The 19,219-nt window shown below is 35.8% G+C and overlaps 1 protein-coding gene across 1 annotated transcript in view; it reads right to left on the bottom strand.

The window, feature by feature from the left end:
• The window catches only part of CEP128 (centrosomal protein 128), a 452,428-nt gene that overhangs the window by 390,586 nt on the left and 42,623 nt on the right, over window positions 1-19,219 (bottom strand). Inside the window, exons 4-7 of the mRNA XM_061156507.1 lie at window positions 18,233-18,359; window positions 16,533-16,651; window positions 13,743-13,834; window positions 10,616-10,688 (exon numbers count right to left, since the gene is read on the bottom strand). Of these exons, the coding sequence (XP_061012490.1) occupies window positions 10,616-10,688; window positions 13,743-13,834; window positions 16,533-16,651; window positions 18,233-18,359 (411 nt within the window). The remainder of the gene's footprint in view (window positions 1-10,615; window positions 10,689-13,742; window positions 13,835-16,532; window positions 16,652-18,232; window positions 18,360-19,219) is intronic.

Genomic DNA, 19,219 nt, shown 5'->3' with positions numbered 1-19,219 from the left:
GGTGCATGTTCAAGATCAATAACTGCAGTGCTGTGGATAAAAGCAAAAGATTTAAACCACCTAAATGTCCATCAATATAAGACTGGTTAAATAAATTATGGGACAGTCAATGGAATGCTTTAAATATTAAAACAAAGGAATTAGGAAACTCATGAAATACTAATATGGAACAATATCAAAAATATATTAAGTGTAAAAGGCAATATACAGAAGTGTATATTACTATGCTAATTGATAACAATAACAACAAAGGGAGAGTAACAGCGGCCACTCTAGAGGCGGTGACTTGAGTGACAAAAGGGAGCCAGCCATGCAAAAAAATGGGAAAAGAGAAGCCAATGCAAAGACCAAAATGTAGGAATGAGTTTGGCAAAACCAAGGAACCTAGAGAAAGCCAGATAATGTAGGCAGTATAGCCTACGGTAAATAATTTGAAACAGAAAAATCTCAGGGAGAGTTTTAAAAAGCCTTAGAGAAATTCAGTGTGATGACTACTTTTAAAAATCACTTGGGAGAATTCCCTGGCAGTCCAGCGGTCTGGACATTGTGCTCTCACTACTGCGGGCCCAGGTTCAATCTCTGGTTGGGAAACTAAAATCTCACAAGCTAAAAAAATGAATTAATTAAAAAAATAAAATAAAATCTCACGAGCTTCTTGGCATGGCCAAAAAATAAAATAAAAATCACTTGGGAACTGTCAGCACAGATACGGACAATTGTAAGAAGCTAGAGACCAAGTTCAATGCATTCCACTGCAGTAAACTCAATAAAAGTGATTGAACAGAAGTATTAGATGATATAGATGGAATTGAGCAAGACTGCAAGAAATAAAAAGGACAAAATTTGATAATGGATTGGAAGTGTGGTATGAAAAATAAGATCTGGAGTGAATCCTAGGTGACTGCTGGGTAGACTGTTACACACTTTCCTGAGACAGAGAAGACCAAAGGAAGAACAAATATAAACAGTTCTAAACAGAATGGCACAGGCTTTGTACCTAATGACACAGCATATATTTATAACTTTTGAAAGATAAGATAATTTCCAATAATAAGATTATAAGGACTGCACACATTATTGCCACCCCACATTTATTTTCTATTTCTGAGACCTAAGGGAAAAGCCTAATGCTGAAGAATTCTTCTTTACCAGAGTCCATATTAATCAGTCAGATTCACTGCCAAAATATCAAAATGTCCTGAATCTCTAAATTTAGTTGTAAAAAAAGCAGAATAACAATGAAAATTAGGACAGCTTTTAAAGTTAGCATTTTAATGAAGAGAGATGAAACAAAAGCAAAAGCATTCTGTTCATAGGATTGTATTCTGGAGCTTCAATATGTTGATTCCTCATATCTTTAATAATATCTGCTGGCTTAAAATCTACTTCAGTAAGTATTAGTTATACACCCTGCCCTTGTAATCTCTGCAATACCTATTTTATTCTAAATGCAGTATTGGGGGAATTCTTAGAGTTTGATTAATAATCAACTCATAAGCTGCTGGATCCATGTTTGCATTTTGAATTTAGTGACCTTCCTACAGAAATAAAAATGTTTTTAAATAATCAAACTTAATGTGCACTCCTAACACACTCAACCAGATAAAGCCCACATAACTAATGGACTAAAATTTTTCCTATGGTATGATGCACACAAAATATTGTTTATTATCATGATTAAGTGTTGACAGAAAATGTTTCCCATAACATCATGCTAAAATAATATTCCCCTTCCAATGGGCAGTTTGAAAACAAACAAACAAAAATTTATGACACCCAAAGGATTAACAAATTAGATCTTGGCATGTGCAATAGGAACTAATACTTTCTCTCAAAGAAAAATGTGTTCTATAAACTTTCAAGATACATTTCAGTTACTGAGAAAAATGCATGATAAACAACTGTAGCCTCAGAATAATGCCCAATAAATGTGATTAAAAGCAGCTACCAAAAGAAATTGAAATTGGTAGACGACAGGAGCAGTCAGTCATTTTTCTTTATGTATTTGTACAATATTTAAAAGGTTTCCACAATGAATGTGCATCACTTTGGTAATCTTATTTTAAAACTAAATCTGGAGGTGGGGACACAGTTGCAGCCTCTGAGAAGTTTAATGCTCAGACAACAAAACTGCATCTTCCCTGATGACAGGCTATCATGAATTCACAAATACAACATACTGTGTCAGACTGTTATAAAATATAAATGCTGACTTCAATTGGAATGAGTCACAAAATCTATACTAAGACTTGCACAAACTGAAAGTAAACATCATGTGCCTTCAGAAGACCTAAAATTCAACAATACTATTTTTTAAGCTTTGCATTAGACAACTGTTTCTCAATCAGAACTACATACAACCACATGAAGTTTGAGAGGACCTCTGCACAGTTATGAGACAAATCTGCTTTGAAAGCAAATTACAGAAAGCACAAAACAAGCTGTAACATCACAATTTGATGCGAGGAAATGGCAGATGAACAATTCAACCCAATGCACAGTGAGGTATGTACAATTTTCTAGGTTTTGATGACATAAAAGGATGTGTCCTGACGCGGTGGGCCCAGTACGTAACTCAGTAAACAGTCAGGTTGTATAAACCACTCACACCAATGAGCTAAGCACTAGTGAGGTGTGACATCTAGCTGCCCAGTCATAGCTTTTATCTAACATGGAATAATTCCTGATACATGGTAATGATGAGAGAACTCAGACATTCTTTGAATTCAGCTGTTAACTTCAAACTCAGTGGTTATAGTTTAGATCCACTTTAACATTCTACACTACATAGATAATACTTGCTAATTTTATTTGCTATATGAAAGAAATATAAATAAAGTAACTTGGTTTGTTATGGTTTCTTTTATAAAATGGCAAAAGGTGAAACTTAGCAAATGTAATGTGCATTGTGCAAATTAGTATCTCAAACTCCAAACTATCCCACCTGTCTAACAATGTCAGAAAACAGCATGACAACTGGGTATGTCCATGGCTTACTGGATCTACAAGAACCTCAGAACAATAAAAATATTTGAGTTTGGATCAAAGTCCTTGTAAAAAGCATGCTCAAGTTATACACCTATGTAGCAAGTAAAGGGAGACTCAGCTGAAAAACTTGGTAAAATCGTGTACAATAAAAATAGCAAACACAGTAATGGAACTTGATAGAAATAAAAAGATACCAGGAGTTTCACTTCTAAAAATGACAGACTAGATGTGTGTGTTAGTTGTTCAGTAATGTCCAACTCTTTGCAACCCCATGGACTGTAGCCCGCCAGACTCCTCTTCCATGGGATTTCCCAGGCAAAAATACTGGAGTGGGTTGCCCTCCCCTTTTTCAGGGAATGTTCCTAACTCAGGGATTGAATCTGCATGTCCTACATTGAAGGCAGTTTCTTTACCATCTGAGCCACCAGGGAAGCCTGACAGACTAACTCAGACCAATCCGCCCACTGAAAATAACTTAAATAGCAAAAACTAATATTTTAATATCTGTTTTAAGGCATTAGAAAGCTTAAAATATAAAGTCAGATGAGACCGAGATGCAAGATAAAAAAGAAATCCAAAGAGGTCAATCTTCTGTCTCTTAAAGATCAGCCCATTTCTGAGCAGGCAGCAGAGACACTGAGAAGCTGAACAGCCTTTAACAGATGTGTAGGGTTAAATGAAGAAAACCAAGTTGATAATCCTTTCAAGGAAGGGTTAAACTTCCCCATCCCCACACCCCAGAACTTTGGACTGGAATCCTGAAGGACTATATACCAGTAGTAAGGATGAATCAGAAATAGTTGAAACCTGGTGCTGAAGTGTAACACTGAAATATCTTAATGATAAATGATAAGGTAATTCATGATTACTATGACTCCTAGTCTAATCTACAACAAAAAGGAAACATGTCCTTTCATGCGTAATAATTATCAAACTATCCATGCAAGATTTCTTTGAAGAGATGAATATTTATGTCATCACAAATAACCAATCAAAAACAAAAAGGCAAAAACAATGTGATCAAAATCCAAGAAAAATAAGAGATAATAGAAACAGACCTATAAAAGGTCCAGATAATGGAGTTATGAGACAAAAGTATATAGTTTGAGGATTTTGGCAAAAAATTACAAAGTAAAAAGAAAAGAAATAAAAATTCTAGAAATGAAATGTGTAATGACTAAAAATAAAAATCAATGGTTGAGTCTGACAGATTTGATTTAGCCAAAGTAAGGAACTAAATGGAAGATCAGAAGAAAACATACGAAATAAAGAATGGAGAAACAAATTTCTAAAATTATAAAAAATGAACCTAAGAGACAAAAAGGATAGACTGAAAAAGTCTAATATTACATGAAGTCTGAGGTCTAAAAAGAAGAGACAGAGAATAAGGCAAAAATAACTTTTAAAAAGATAACACAACTATAAACATCAAACAACAAATCAAAAGAACGAGTAAAATTGTAGAAAACCAAAAACAGGAAAAATTCAAAAGCAATTAAAGAAAAAATATGTATTATCCTCCAATAAAGCACCACTAAGACAAATGGCTGACTTCTCAACAGAAACAACAGAACCCAGAAAATGATAAAATGTTATCTGCAAAGTACAGAACAGAGAAACAACAGCCTATCTACAATTCTATATCCAGTGAAAATCTCTTTCAACAAAGAAAGTGAACTAAAAACACTTTCAGACAAATATAGACAGGATCTGTCACCAAAAGACCCACTCTAAATAAAATTCTAAATGGAATTCTATTTGGTATATGCAGATTCACTCCAAAGGAAATTTTAAAGTGTGTTCCTAAGGTACACGTAGAAACTGAGAGATGCAGAAAGGAATAAAGAACATGAAAGAAATGTAAATCAAAGAAGAATAAATATAAGAGTAAATCTAAAAGAACAATTACTATATAAAATAATAATTAAAAGATGCTTACTCCTTGAAAGAAAAGTTATGACCAACCTAGACAGCATATTAAAAAGCACAGACATCACTTTGTCAACAAAGGTCTGTCTAGTCAAGGCTATGGTTTTTCCAGTGGTCATGTATGGATGTGAGAGTTGGACTATAAAGAAAGCTGAGTGCCAAAGAATTGATGCTTTTGAACTGTGGTGTTGGAAAAGACTCTCGCGAGTCCCTTGGACTGCAAGGAGATTCAACCAGTCCATCCTAAAGGAGATTAGTCCTGGGTGTTCATTGGAAGGACTGATGTTGCAGCTGAAACTCCAATACTTTGGCCAGCTGATGCGAAGAGTTGACTCATTTGAAAAGACCCTGATGCTGGGAAAGATTGACGGTAGGACGAGAAGAGGATGACGGAGGATAAAATGGCTAGATGGCATCACTGACTCAATGGACATGGGTTTGGGTGGACTCCAGGAGTTGGTGATGGACAGGGAGGCCTGGTGTGCTGCGGTTCATTAGGTCACAAAGAGTCAGACATGACTGAGCAACTGAACTGAACTGACTAATGTAGCTCAGTTAAATACAGAATTAAAATACATGATAGTAACAGAAAAGTGGAGAGTGAGATTAATGTGGTTACAATTTCCTAGGTCCTGCATTTGCTGGGAAGACCTTAAAGTGCTAATTTATACTAGATTTGATAAATTTAGGATGCATGTTTTAATCCTTTCATTAACTATAAAAAGAGTAACAAAACAAGGTACAATTAGCAAGATAATATGGAAAATGAAAACTAATGAATCCAAAGGACAGAAAAAAGTTTAGAAAACATCAGAAGTGGAACCAATAGAAAGCAAATAGTAAGATGGTAGATTTATATAAACTAAATTACTATTTACATTAAATACAATAGGGAAAATTCTCCTAATGAAAAACAAAGACTGTTACATTTTTTTAAACATTAAATGACACACTATAAAATAGCATAAAGATATCAAATCAAAGCATAAATCTTATAAACTGTATTAGTTTGACTAATACAGTATTCTCTCCAAGCAGACTTATAGAAACAATGTAATACAATCAAGAACCCGGCAAGTTTTTAAACAATTTCACACTGATTCTAAAATAAACGCAAAGAGTAAAAAACACCAGACAAGCTTGAAGAACAAAGTAAAAGGACTTACTCTATCATATCACAACTTTTCAGAAAGGAGTATCAAGACAATGTAATGTTAAGCACTATAACTCAGACATAAAGATGACATAAAGCCATGTCCAGCCACAGGGAAGAAAGTATTAGGTTGGTGCAAAATTAATTGTAGTTTTTGACCATGAATATTAAATCATTATAACTAGGCTCAAACACATCTTTATTAATCATGATAGGAACCATTACAATCAATACATTTTTGCCAACGAGAAATGAATTTCTTTATTCCTATAGCATAAAAGATCTGTGCATCAGGATTCAATGAACCCTTGGAAAGTATTTTCTGCCTCCTGCTGGTTGTGGAAGCATCTTCCCTGCAAAAAGTTGTTGAGATGCTTGAAGAAGTAGTAGTAGGTTGGTGAGAAGTCAGGTGAAGATGATGGATGAGGCAAAACTTTGTGTCCAATTTGTTCAACTTTTGAACTGTTGGTTGTGTGCTGTGTAGTCAGGCGTCGTCTTGAAGAAGAACCGGGCCCTTTCTGTTGACCAGTGCCAGCTGCAGGCATTGCACTTTTCAGTGGATGTCATCGATTTGCTGAGCATACTTCTCAGATGTAGTGGTTTTGCTGGAATTCAGAAAGCTATAGTGGATCAGACAGCAGCAGACCACCAAACAGTGACCATAATCTTTTTTTGGTGCAAGTTTGACTTTCAGAAATGCTTTGGAGCTTCTTCTCAGTTCAACCACTGAGCTGGTCATTGCTGGTTGTTGTATAAAATCCACTTTTCATCACATGTCACAACCTAATCGAGAAATGGTCCGTTGTTGTTGCATTCAGTTCAGTTGCTCAGTCATGTCCAACTCTTTCGCCAGGCCTCCCTGTCGATCACCAACTCCCAGAGCTTCTCAAACTAATGCCCATTCAGTTGATGATGCCATCCAACAATCTCATCCTCTGTCATCCCCTTCTCCTCCTACTTTCAATCTTTCCCAGCTTCAGGGTCTTTTCCAATGAGTCAGTTCTTCACATCAGGTGGCCAAAGTATTGGAGTTTCAGCTTCAGCATCAGTCCTTCCAATGAATATTCAAGATTGATCTCCTTTAGGATTGACTGTGATTTCCTTGCAGTCCAATGGACTCTCAAGAATTTTCTCCAACACCATAGTTCAAAAGCATCAATTCTTCGGCTCTCAGCTTTCTTTACAGTCCAACTCTCACATCCATACACTGGGAAAACCATAGCTTTGACTAGATGTACCGTGGCAAAGTAATGTCTCTGCTTTTTAATATGCTGTCTAGGTTGGTCATAGCTTTTCTTTCAAGGAGCAAAATGTTGGTGCGTGGAATAAGAAAAGACAACACTTCAAAATGATGATTTTTTAAATTTTTCATCAGCTCATGAAGCACCCACTTATCAATCTTTTTACCTTTCCAATTTGCTTCAAATGTCAAACAACCACAGAATAGTCTACACTGAGTTCTTTGGCAGTTTCTCATGTAGTTGAAAGGGGATCAACTTCAATGACTGCTCTCAATTGGTCATTGTCAATTTCTGATGAAGTTGCTCCTCGTCTTCAAGGCTCTCATCTCCTTGAACGAGAGTGGTTCAAAACTTCTCGAACCACCACTGTGCTGTACGCTCATTAGCAGCTCCTGGACCAAATGCCTTGTTGATGTTGCAAGTTGTCTCCACTGCTTTATTATCACTTTGAACTCAAATAATAAAATTGCTCAAACTTGCTTTTTGTCTAACATCATTTTCATAGTCTAGAATACATATAAAATAAATAGCAAGAAGTCATTAGCACAGAAACATAAAGCAAGAAATGTGCATTAAAATGATATATAACATAACCACATTTATTTAAGAATGTATTCCAATATCAAAGGGCAAATTTCAACAATGCAAAAACCACAATTATTATACATCTGCACCAACCTAATAGAAATGATCATATAATATTAACTGATGTAGGGATACAGGGGAAGACAAGTATCATATGACAAGTATCATATCACTTCTAGGTGGAATCCAATGAACTTTTTTCCAAAGAGAAACAGTTTCACAGATTTAGAATTGAAATTTATGGTTACCAAAATTTAAAAAATGAGTTGGGCAGGGAGGAATCAGCTGGTTCATATAAACTTATATGCACTACTATTTTATAAAACAATTCACAAGGACCCACTGTATAGCACAAGGAACTCTATTCAAAAAGAAAGACTGTGTGATATGAGCACTGGGATAGACAAATTAACCAGATGATTGGACAAAGAGTCAGTAACAGATGACTGCACATATGAACATTTTATTTATGATCAAGACAGGACTGTAAAGTAGTGGAGAAAGGTAGTCCTTTCAGTAAATGAGACTGAATCAACTGGATATCCACACAAAATGTATGACCTCTGCTTCACACCAGAAACAAATATCAATTTCAAGTACATAATAGATTTTAATGTGAAAAGTAAAACACTATGCTCCTGAATGATTATATAAGGGAATATTTTCATGATTTTAAAACAAGGACCAATTCCTTAAATATGTCAAAAAAGCACTAACCAAAAAAAAGATGGAAAATGAACTAAATTAAATTTTAACAAAAGACTCAAATTAAGAGAGTTTAAAAACAAACAAACCAAGAAAAAAAAAAAAAAAAAAAAACAAAGAAACAGCTGTGGAATGGGAGACAATAGCTGCAAAACAGATAACTGACAAAGTGCTCATGTACAAAATTATTAAAACCTCCCACAAATCAGTAACAAAAAGACAATCAATCCAATAAAAAAAAGTGGGCAAAAGAAGAACCAGCATCTCAAGAAAGAAAATAGCCAGTAGCCAAACATGAAAAGATGCTGATCACCATTAATCATGAAAATGCCAATTGGAACCATGATGAGATACTGTAAGTATGTAACACAATGGCTACTACTGAAAGACTAACAATACCAAGTCTCTGAAAAGCAACAGTTTCTCATACACGGCTACTGGGAGTGTAAACTAGGGAAGCCACGCTGGACACCTGTCTCTCAGTATCTACTAAATTGGAAGGCACCTAGCAATTGTACTCCATGTTACATACCAACAGAAATACATGCACATGTGCACTAAAATAGATTGGTAACAGTAAATTATTTGTAATGGCCCAAAATTTGAGATAACTCAAATATCTATCACAAAACGTTAAAATAACTGCAGTATATCCATACAATGTAATACTAAGGACCAATAAAACTGAACAAACTATAAGTTCATGACATATCACCCAGAGATATCACAATCGTGATCAGCAAAAGAAGTCAGACACACACACAAAAAATATGCCTACATGGTTCCATTCACATAAATAGCTAAAATAGGCAAAACTAATCTATGGGTTCAAGAGTCAAAATCATGATCAGAAAAGGAGAAATTAGTGATTGGGAGGGGCACATAAAGAGGCTTATTGTGCACTGGCAATGTTCTGTTTCTAGATCTGGGTTGTGGTTTCATGAGTGTGCTTACCTTGTAATGATTCATCAAGCTATACACTAATACATGCACTTTTCTGTTAGTACATTATATTTCCAAACTTTTTAAACTAAAAATAAGAGAAATTAAGTTCATCTCTTTGAAAATAGAGCATATCCATCTCTTAGCATATGTGGCAATAAATTCAAACTCCAAAATAAGTTCAGCATATTATGTAAGAACCTGTATACATAGTAACATCTGGATAAAAATTACAACTGCAGAAAAATTATCTGCTTTTATTAGGAACCTCTTAATTTTAATAAAACAAGAAAAGAAAATTTTGCCACTACTCTCAATTGAATTATGTACATTTTCTCAAATAGCTGACTTAAATTTTTTGTTGTTGTTGTTTGTTTGTTTGCCTAGGTTGGATTGCTTTGTGGTAAATGAATGAATGAATACACAGTGCTCCTGAAATGGATAAGTTTGCAACTGGACAGTTTTGTGACCACTTCAACTGATAACTTTTTCTCCGGAAAAAAAGAAACAACTTGATGATGCAAAGAAATGGACACCATATATACTTTATTTTTAATCTTAATTCCAGCAAGAATAGTGATTTCACAAAAAAGAAATCACTGAATAAAGAGTGTCAACAATCTGAGTTTGAGATAAAACTCAAGAATTAGGGCTTTTGTTTTTTCAGTCAGCACCATGTCAAACAAAAAAGAGAGCAAGGAGGCCTTTGCAGTAGTGGTAATCACATGCTTCTGAGATGACTCAAAAATACTTAACAGAGTGCTACAGAATCACTACCAAAAAATTCTGTATTTCTCAAATATCATTTAATAAAAGCACATCACTGAGTCAATAAAATTTAAAGTATCTTTAAAATATTCATAACAAAACTCTAAAAATTAATTCTATCTCTAGCATACCACTATAAATATTTCAAGCCTAAATACTTAAAATTCATGAATATTTTAGACAAAATGGTATATACTACACAAGTAGTTAAAATCTACTACACTGTAGATTGTGATTATGACCAGCTCAATTACCCTAGCACCTGGGTATGAAATAAAACTTTCTATGAACAAGGAGATCTCACCACATCTTGTTTTTGCGCTTCATTAAGTTTTTCAGTCAGTTCTTCCAAAGCCCTTCTTGTTGCAGCATCCGACCTAGGCAAACAAACAACAACAAAAAAAATTTAAGTCGGCTATTTGAGAAAATGTACATAATTCATGAAACTTACAACATCACAATATGATATTACATAATACTCTGAGGCAGTGGGTCTCAGAGGTTAGCGAACATATGAATCACCTGGAGGACGTGTTACACAGTATCTATCAGTAGGTCTGCATTGGAGCCCAAGAAGGCATTCCTACAGATTCCTAGGTGATGCTGATACTGCCTGTCTGGGGACTACATTTTGAGAAATAATGCTATACTACATCACCACCTTCACTTAAAAAAAAAAAAAAAATAGGCTATAATTCTCAATTTAAATAAAGAAGAATGAAAGAGGTAAGGAGGACAAAACTCTTGATCTCACATCCTCTCCAGCAATTCATCATCAAATTACATTTGAGATTACTGTACAAACTCTGCCCTCACTGATTTATCTCCCATTACCTCTTTCCCATCAAATTAATAACACACATGACAAATAATCGATCATACAGGAAACTTACAAAGAAAAGCAGAGCCCTTTCTCTCTCCCATTTATCTGGTTCCAATCCCCACTGGCAACCATGCTCGCCTAACACATTCTTAATTCTTTTGCTGATTACTGCCAACATTTTCAACTCTAGATATTTTCAACTCTGTTTTGAAATATTTAACTCACTAACACTGCTCTCTGTTTTCAGATAAACTTATTACTATCTTCAGTTCTTTTATTAGTCACCTGTATAACCTACTTAATATATTTATATCCATTATGAACTACTTCACTATAGAGAATTAATACTTTTCTCCTTACATTCTATCATGCTCATATTTTAGTCAGCTTCCTACCTGGATCACTAATTTCCCTGTGCTTTTGTTTTTTTCTACTTTCCCATTATCTTTTGACCTTATTAATACATCATTGATATCTTTCTCCCACTTATTATTGAATCATCTTTTAAGAATTTATGCCATTCTTCCTGACTACATTCGTCTCAAAGGCTACTTACTTCCTGCTCTAATTCAGTGATTAATTCCTGGACCAGCTATATGGCTATCACAGTGGGAATTACTTTCACTGAAGTGCTTGGTAAGTTTTACTATTTCTTATAACCTGTATCTTCCTTTCTCTTAACTGTTAGCTTATTTCACTTGTATGCCCTTAGTAATTTCCTCAGAAAGCAGCTATCTTAAGTGACAGACTTTTTTAATTGCACCTCTTTCTGGGCTTTTGTGGTTCCATGTGCTGCTGGATTTCCCATCCCTGACTAGCTCTTGCCCTCAGGCAAGCTCTTCTTTTTATATGGCTTTTAAATATCGGAACTCCCAGAACTCCTGTCCTTAACGCTCTCCCTACAGGTTCCCTCTGGATATCATCCATTATCATAGTTCCAAATACCACTTCTATATGCTGACCACTCTTAAATTTCTCTAATGGCGGCTTTTCCCTTGAGTTCCAGAGTAAAAGTCTGGCTGCATTTTTTGTTTCCACTTGGGTGTCTCACAGGTATCTGAAACCTAACGTATCCAAGGCCAAACTCTTAGTTTCTAAGTCTCACCTACCCCGACCTTCCTTGGTGGCTCAGACAGTAAAGAAGCCTGCAATGCAGGAGACCAGATTCAATCCCTGGGTAGGGAAGATCCCCTGCAGGAGGAAATGGCAACCCACTCCAGTGTTCTTGCCTGGAGAATCCCAGGGACAGAGGAGCCTGGTGGGCTACAGTCCATGGGGTCGCAAAATAGTCGGGCACGACTGAGCAGCTAACACTTTCACCTACCCACCAATCTTCTGTATTTCAAACTGGGGAAAACAATAATTACCACTTCATTAAAATTGTTTTAAGAAATAAACCTAAATCTACCTGACATGAAATAAGTGTGCAATACCATTTACTGGTGGTAGTAGTAATAAGCATAACAGTAAGGTCTTCAATTCTTATTACTAAATTTCCTGCCTTCCTTATAGAGAAGAAGAAAAGTTACGCAGACTACAGTTGACATGCAGAGATTTAACATTTATAGCTTTCACTCTTTTTGCTATAGCAACATAAAATTGGCATGCTGAATGATTTCATTAGCTAGAATAGGAGTTAGCAAGTGAACTTGGTAAATGAATTTCAATTAACTTTTTTCTCCCTAATCATTGCTCTATACAGATTGTGACTTTTGCAATGGGATAAAATGTTTGTTCCTTGAAAATTATGGCCTCTAGACAGCCAGTGGGAATTTGCTATATGATGCAGGGAGCTCAAATCCAGTGCTCTGTGATAACCAAGAGGGGTGGGATGGGGTGGGATGTGGGAAGGAGGTTCATAAAGGGGATATATGTATACTTATGGCTGATTCATGTTAATATATGGCAGAAATCAATATAATATTGTAAAGCAATTATCCTCCAATTAAAAATAAATTTAAAAAGAGCAAGAAAATATGGCTTCTAAATGAAAGCCAACTGTTACTACTTATGATGAAAATAAAGACAGAGAAGAAATCTTAAATAAAGTGATACTTCTTGGGACAAACCAGAATTGACAAAATTGTAAAAACTGGGCAGATGTAAACAACTGGCCTTTGAAGATTTCAACTGAAAGCTAAGAAGTCTGACTCTACAAGGGCTTGTGCCCATGGATGAACGCTGCATCACATTTGCACCAATGCCAGTCAGGTGGTCCCGGGCACTCTCTCCAATGCACTGGCTTAGCCGAAAAGTTCATTCGAGTTCTTCCATAAGATACTACAGAAAAACCCAAATGGACATTTTAGCCAACCCAATGTTGGCATATTTACCTCTTGACTAATATCTAACAACATCTCTCCACAATGCCAGCATTCCATTGTAGTAAATTAAAATGTTTTTAAAAGTATGAAATTAACTTGTCTAACACTGAGTCATGATATATTGCAAATTCAAAGAGTTTTGAACTGTTCTGCTTATACACTTTAAAATACAAGTATAAAAACACAGTACTTCTTTTGTAAACTCATGTAAACATGTCAACTACAGAACCTGTTTTATTCTCCTGACAATTAATTCCTCAACAAAAATCATTTTCGGCTTTTACCGGCTTCTTCTGGCAAGTTCCCGGTTGAAATCATCTCCAAGGCGAACTTGTTCACTGCTGAGGTCTCGGAGGGACTGATGAAAAGCATGAAACTAAAAAAAGCAAAACAAAGTTATCCATTTAGGATTCTGTTGAATTCTTCCATGAAGATTCATTGACAGTAAGACAGGTGAACTTGTCCTTTGCAACAATACACAAATTTTTATAATGTTATCAAGACACAATAAAACAAATGTCTATTCTAAAAGATACAAAATATTCTTTCCCAAAGAAAAGTTTTTAAAACTATATGTAACATTAACCATTACATGCTCTATAATGCAATATTTCACTCTTGACAGACACTCTGGAAAAGTGGTTCAGAAACTTTTTCTGTAAACAGTACAGTAGCAATTATTTCAGGCTCTCGGGCTATATGGTGTCTGTCATGATTACTCAGCTCTGCGATTACAGCACAAAAGCAGCCATTAAACAAATGAGCATGACTGTGCTACGGTAAAGTTTTATTCAACTAGACCATGTGCCTCAGTGTGCCAACCCATGTTGTCAAGAAAACCTTGCCCACATGCACCAGGAACCATGAACAAGAATGTGTGGAGCAGCACTGTTCATGATGAAAACACTGAAAACAAACGTCCATTAAGAATGGAATGGAGACAAACTGCAATATAGTCTTCCGGTGGAGTATCACACAGCACTGAAAATGAAATGATCAAACCTATCTACACTTCAAAAACAAAACATCAAATGAAAAAGGCAAGTTAGAAAATACATACTGCATTATTCCACCTATATAAAGGTTAACGCAGGCAATACTAAATAAGATACAAGTAGTAAAAATGGTGTTTTTAAAAATCAAGAGAATGATTAATACAGAAAGCAAAATAGTTGATAGCCCTTGGGGAAGGGAGGAGTGTGTAAGAAGTTTCGGGTGTATTATAATCCTCTATTTCTTGGTCTGGGTGGTGGTTACATGGATTTTTCACATTATTGTACTTTTAATGGTAAATAGGTATGCTATACACATATGTGTAGGCTATACTTTATAACAAAAAAGTAAGCTATGCAGACTTGCAGAAATACCAAATTGATTTTTTCAACAAATGCACACTGATAATGCAGTGCCAGCAGATAATAAGTGCCAGCAACTGTGCCAGGGGGAAAATGGCTCAGAATTTAACCTAAGAGACAGATATGCAAACAGAAGCACAAACACTGCACTGGGGCACTAGGCAAGTGCACAGTCACATGGAGCTACAGGTCACCTAAGACGCGGACTGAAACAAGGAACAGCTAGTGAAAGGAGCAGAGCTAACACAGCTGATGAGCAGCAGACCATTCACTTAGGCTTTACCATCAGGATTTTCCAGTTTTGCAAAGCAGAATCTCAGGACCATCTTTGACCCCTCCTTTACACTTATTCGCACCCTTCCCAAATGGTCATCCGATCTTCAAGATCTTTCATTTTATCCACCAAATAATTTTTAAATCTACCGCCCTCTTTCCAACTCCATCTACCTTCATCCAAGTGACCATCAGCTCACACCCAGAACACAGCAGCATCTTTCATGTTGGTTGGTCCACACTGACTTCATTTTCTACACTGGAGCCAGGGCGATTTTTTTCAAAATTATTGTCCCCCTCTTACATGGCTGCACACAGTGTCAGTTTCATACTTCTTTAGCCACGTGGCCTTCTGTAAATTACATACAGCTGCTCTCTTCCCTCCTGCCAAGCTATCTGTTGTACCTCAAATGACTCTTAATCAACTTTCGGATCTCAGCTTAATCAGCCTTTCTTTGGGAAGCCTTTCCCGACTGGAGTAGGTTCCTCTACAGAATACTCCCACAGCCCTAGGCTTTTTTCTGTTACAGCATGCATCTCAGATTGCAATTTTGGGTGTATTTACATACTTTTTGATTAGCATTTAGCTCCCCCTCTAAATTGTAAGCTCCATGAAAAGGCAAGGTTTTTGCTCATCACTGTTTCCAAGTACAAGCACTGTTCCAGGACAGAAGCACTGAATAAATAAAATGAAAGAGTGAGCAATGTTAGGATGTTGTTCTCTGCTCTAGGTTTAATCACATAACCAACACTACTAGTCAGTTGCAACTACCAAAAAATAATAGTCAAGGAAAAGTTTCTACAAGGTGTCTTCTAACAGACTTAGTCCTTTTATCTTTTTATCTTATGCTGTAAGAAGCACAAAATACAGAGGAGTATCCTAAAAAACTGTGAGCTCTCAATCTTAAAACTACCAAAACAAAGATGTCAAAGTCAGCAATATCTCCTAGCCATTATTAATTTAGCAACCCAAAGCAACAACAACAAAACCTTTCAGATCTTGCAGAGACGTTTAAAGCAAAAAAAGTATATCCATAGAACTAATACTTTCAAAATCTTTCATGAATACATAGAAAAAGTTTAGAATTTCTATTTCATAGAAAATGGCTCCATCAATGATTCAACAATAAGAAAAAAATTATGGAAAAAATCAACAGGTTAACCACAAAAAGACTAATTTGCTCATAGAAAGTAGCTGACACAGCAGAGCTTCCAGAACAGTGAGCCACCTGCGCAAGGGAACAAAACAAAATATAACCTTCCATAACAAGTTCAAAACAAATGTATAACGGTAACCAACAGACTGAAATAAAATAGCTTACTCCGTTAAAAATTCGGTACAAAGTTAGTGATGATCAAACAGTTAAAACACAGCCACAAAATTCAAGTGTTAGTCATTTAAACAGAAATGGGAAGAATACAGACTACAGAATGGGAACAAAGTACCTGGCCCACGTCATCAGTGTCCGGAACAAATCGGACACCAGTTCTGGACTTATTTCGTTTAATACCCTGTTGATCCCCATAGTCCTTGAGAGGCGAGGTAGGTTGAAAGCGGTAGCTCTCTTTGCAGAAGAAAGAAAAGAGAAAGGATTAAAAAAACTATATAAGAACAAACAATCTAAACTTTCACTCAGGAAATACATAATAGACATGGATATACACATATGAACTTAACCCACACTATTTCCCATAGATAATCACAAACAAAACTTGCTATGGCCATAAAATTCCACAAAATTGGCATTTAACTTGCTCTTAAAGCAGATAAAATGAACAACTGAAGTGACCTGAAAATAGAACACATCAAAAATTCTAATTGGCTGTAATTTTCAAGGAAGTGATAGAATATTTTCTCTTACATAAAAATAGTAAGTTGCTATAAAAATAACTTCTATGATTCCCCAAAATAATATTAATAAAACAGAAATTTTCAAACAACAAATTATCTAAAATCTGAATGGTGTTTACAAATCAGTATAAATGAACTAAACTACATAAAGAAAAATAGCTGACTGTGATTTTGGGTCATTATCATGACCAATAGCAATATTAACAGTGCAAGCTACTGAAGTTCAGTCTAATTGCCTCTCTCCACTGCAAACTTTTACAAGTTTTCGCTATTCAAACATGAACCTCAGTGCTGTAGGAAAGGATATGTATGCTCAGTCACTCAGCTATCCTGACCCTTGTGACCCCATGGACTGTAAACCACCAGGCTCCTCAGTCCATGGGATTTTCCAGGCAAGAATACTAGAGTGTGGTGCCACTTATAGCAAAGTATAGGTAAGGTTAATTAGAGGCAAACTAAGCATTATCACCTTTTGTGCAGCGACTGAAATCTAGCTGCACAGAAAGGATACAACTCCCCTGTTCTTGACTTTTGGACTCTGTGGGAGAAGGCGAGGGTGAGATAATCTGAGAGAATAGCATTGAAACATGTATATTATCAAGTGTGAAACAGATCACCAGCCCAGGTTGGATGCATGAGACAAGTGCTCAGGGCTGGTGCACTGGGAAGACCCAGAGGGATGGGATGGGGAGGGAAGCGGGAGGGGGTAATGGGATGGGGAACACAGGTAAATCCATGGCTGATTCATGTCAATGTATGGCAAAAACCACTACAATATTGTAAAGTAATTAGCCTCCAACTAATAAAAATAGATGAAAAAAAAAAAAATAACACCCACAAAATAGCACCCACAAAAAAAAAAAAACTCCCCTGTTCTTAACAACGGTCACAGGTTGTTTCATAATAAGACATTTGAAGAACTATGACGCTAAGATAAGACTTATAATCTAGAAAGTACACCACATAGCAAATCCTATTTGTGTTTGTTTTGACTGGAGGCAGACAGTTCAATCAAAGTTCTGTCAGGTAAAGCTTTACATGGTCTACAGAGCCTGAGAAGAACCAAAGTAACAGAATATCAAAGTCCCATTGAACATGTTTCAAAATATTCACTATAAAACTTTGTATCTTCTTAAAAAAAAAAAAAACTTTGTATCTTCTAGCACCTTATTTGTAGGATTTTAACTATGGGTTACATTTGTCTAAATACTACATGTCTTCAATATGTACTTCAGGAATATTTTTAAGACAAAGAAGAGAAAGAAAAGATTTTCAGAACATCTGAAAAATTTACCTGTCACAGTGCCACCATCGAGGTCACTTGTACTCAGACTTGTAACAGAAATACTTCTCCCTCCTGAGTTTCTCGATAACCGTTGACTCCGCAGTTGGCCTATCGATTGTTCCAAGCTTTCTTTTAACTAAATTAAAGAATAGAATGAAGGGAGATTTATTCTTCTTAAACAACTTACAAATACTCTACAGATTTGTAAAGCTATTTCTGAACTATTGGTGTTCCTAAAGAGAATTTATATCACAGAAAATTCTGAACTAAGTTATGTCAATAGAAATATAAAAACAGTAAACATAAATATTTTAAGAACCAACTCTAACGTGGATTTAAATACCATGTGTCCCCACCTATTCCATCTTTGTATTACCAGAATGCAAAAGACATGTCTACTATCCAAGGGTTTACAAAATCAGATGGATGTTCCACCCATGCCTAGAAACATAAAAAGGCCAACACATCTGAAAAAGAAGGGAAAAAATTTTCCTCTGTTCTAAACATTCCCTCAGAAGTCCCAGATCTGTAACAAACAGGAAAATGAACAGCTGTCAGAGTGACTGTTGTTATGAAAAAAATGTGCACTGCCCAACCCTGCATCAGAACATCTCTTTCACGCATTCAAAGACTTCAAATCCCAGAAAACCATGTGGTCAGATGTTAGACTATTAGTACAAACAATGAACTAGGATCACAGTTGTCCAAATGCTCTCTTCAGACCAGCAGAGAGTTAGCTAGCAGGGGATATCAGATGGCATCTTTTTAGACCTAAAGAGCTACGACAAATAAAAACACACTTAATACTGAGAATAACATCCAGAGCTGTACAGAGCTATCAATCTGAAAAGAGGATTCAGCTAAAATCTGAAGGAAAAAGAGTAAACCTAAGGAAGATCCACATCCCATGAATTGCTGAGAAACTTCTGGTCTAGGCATTTTAGCCAAGGATGAATAAAAAAATAATACTAATAAAAATAATGCATGGATCCAGAA

The sequence above is a fragment of the Dama dama genome, chromosome 12 (assembly GCF_033118175.1).
Source record: "Dama dama isolate Ldn47 chromosome 12, ASM3311817v1, whole genome shotgun sequence".
NCBI lineage: Eukaryota > Metazoa > Chordata > Mammalia > Artiodactyla > Cervidae > Dama > Dama dama.
Note: the sequence above shows the minus strand (reverse complement) of the source record. Positions and strands in the feature narration are given on the sequence as shown.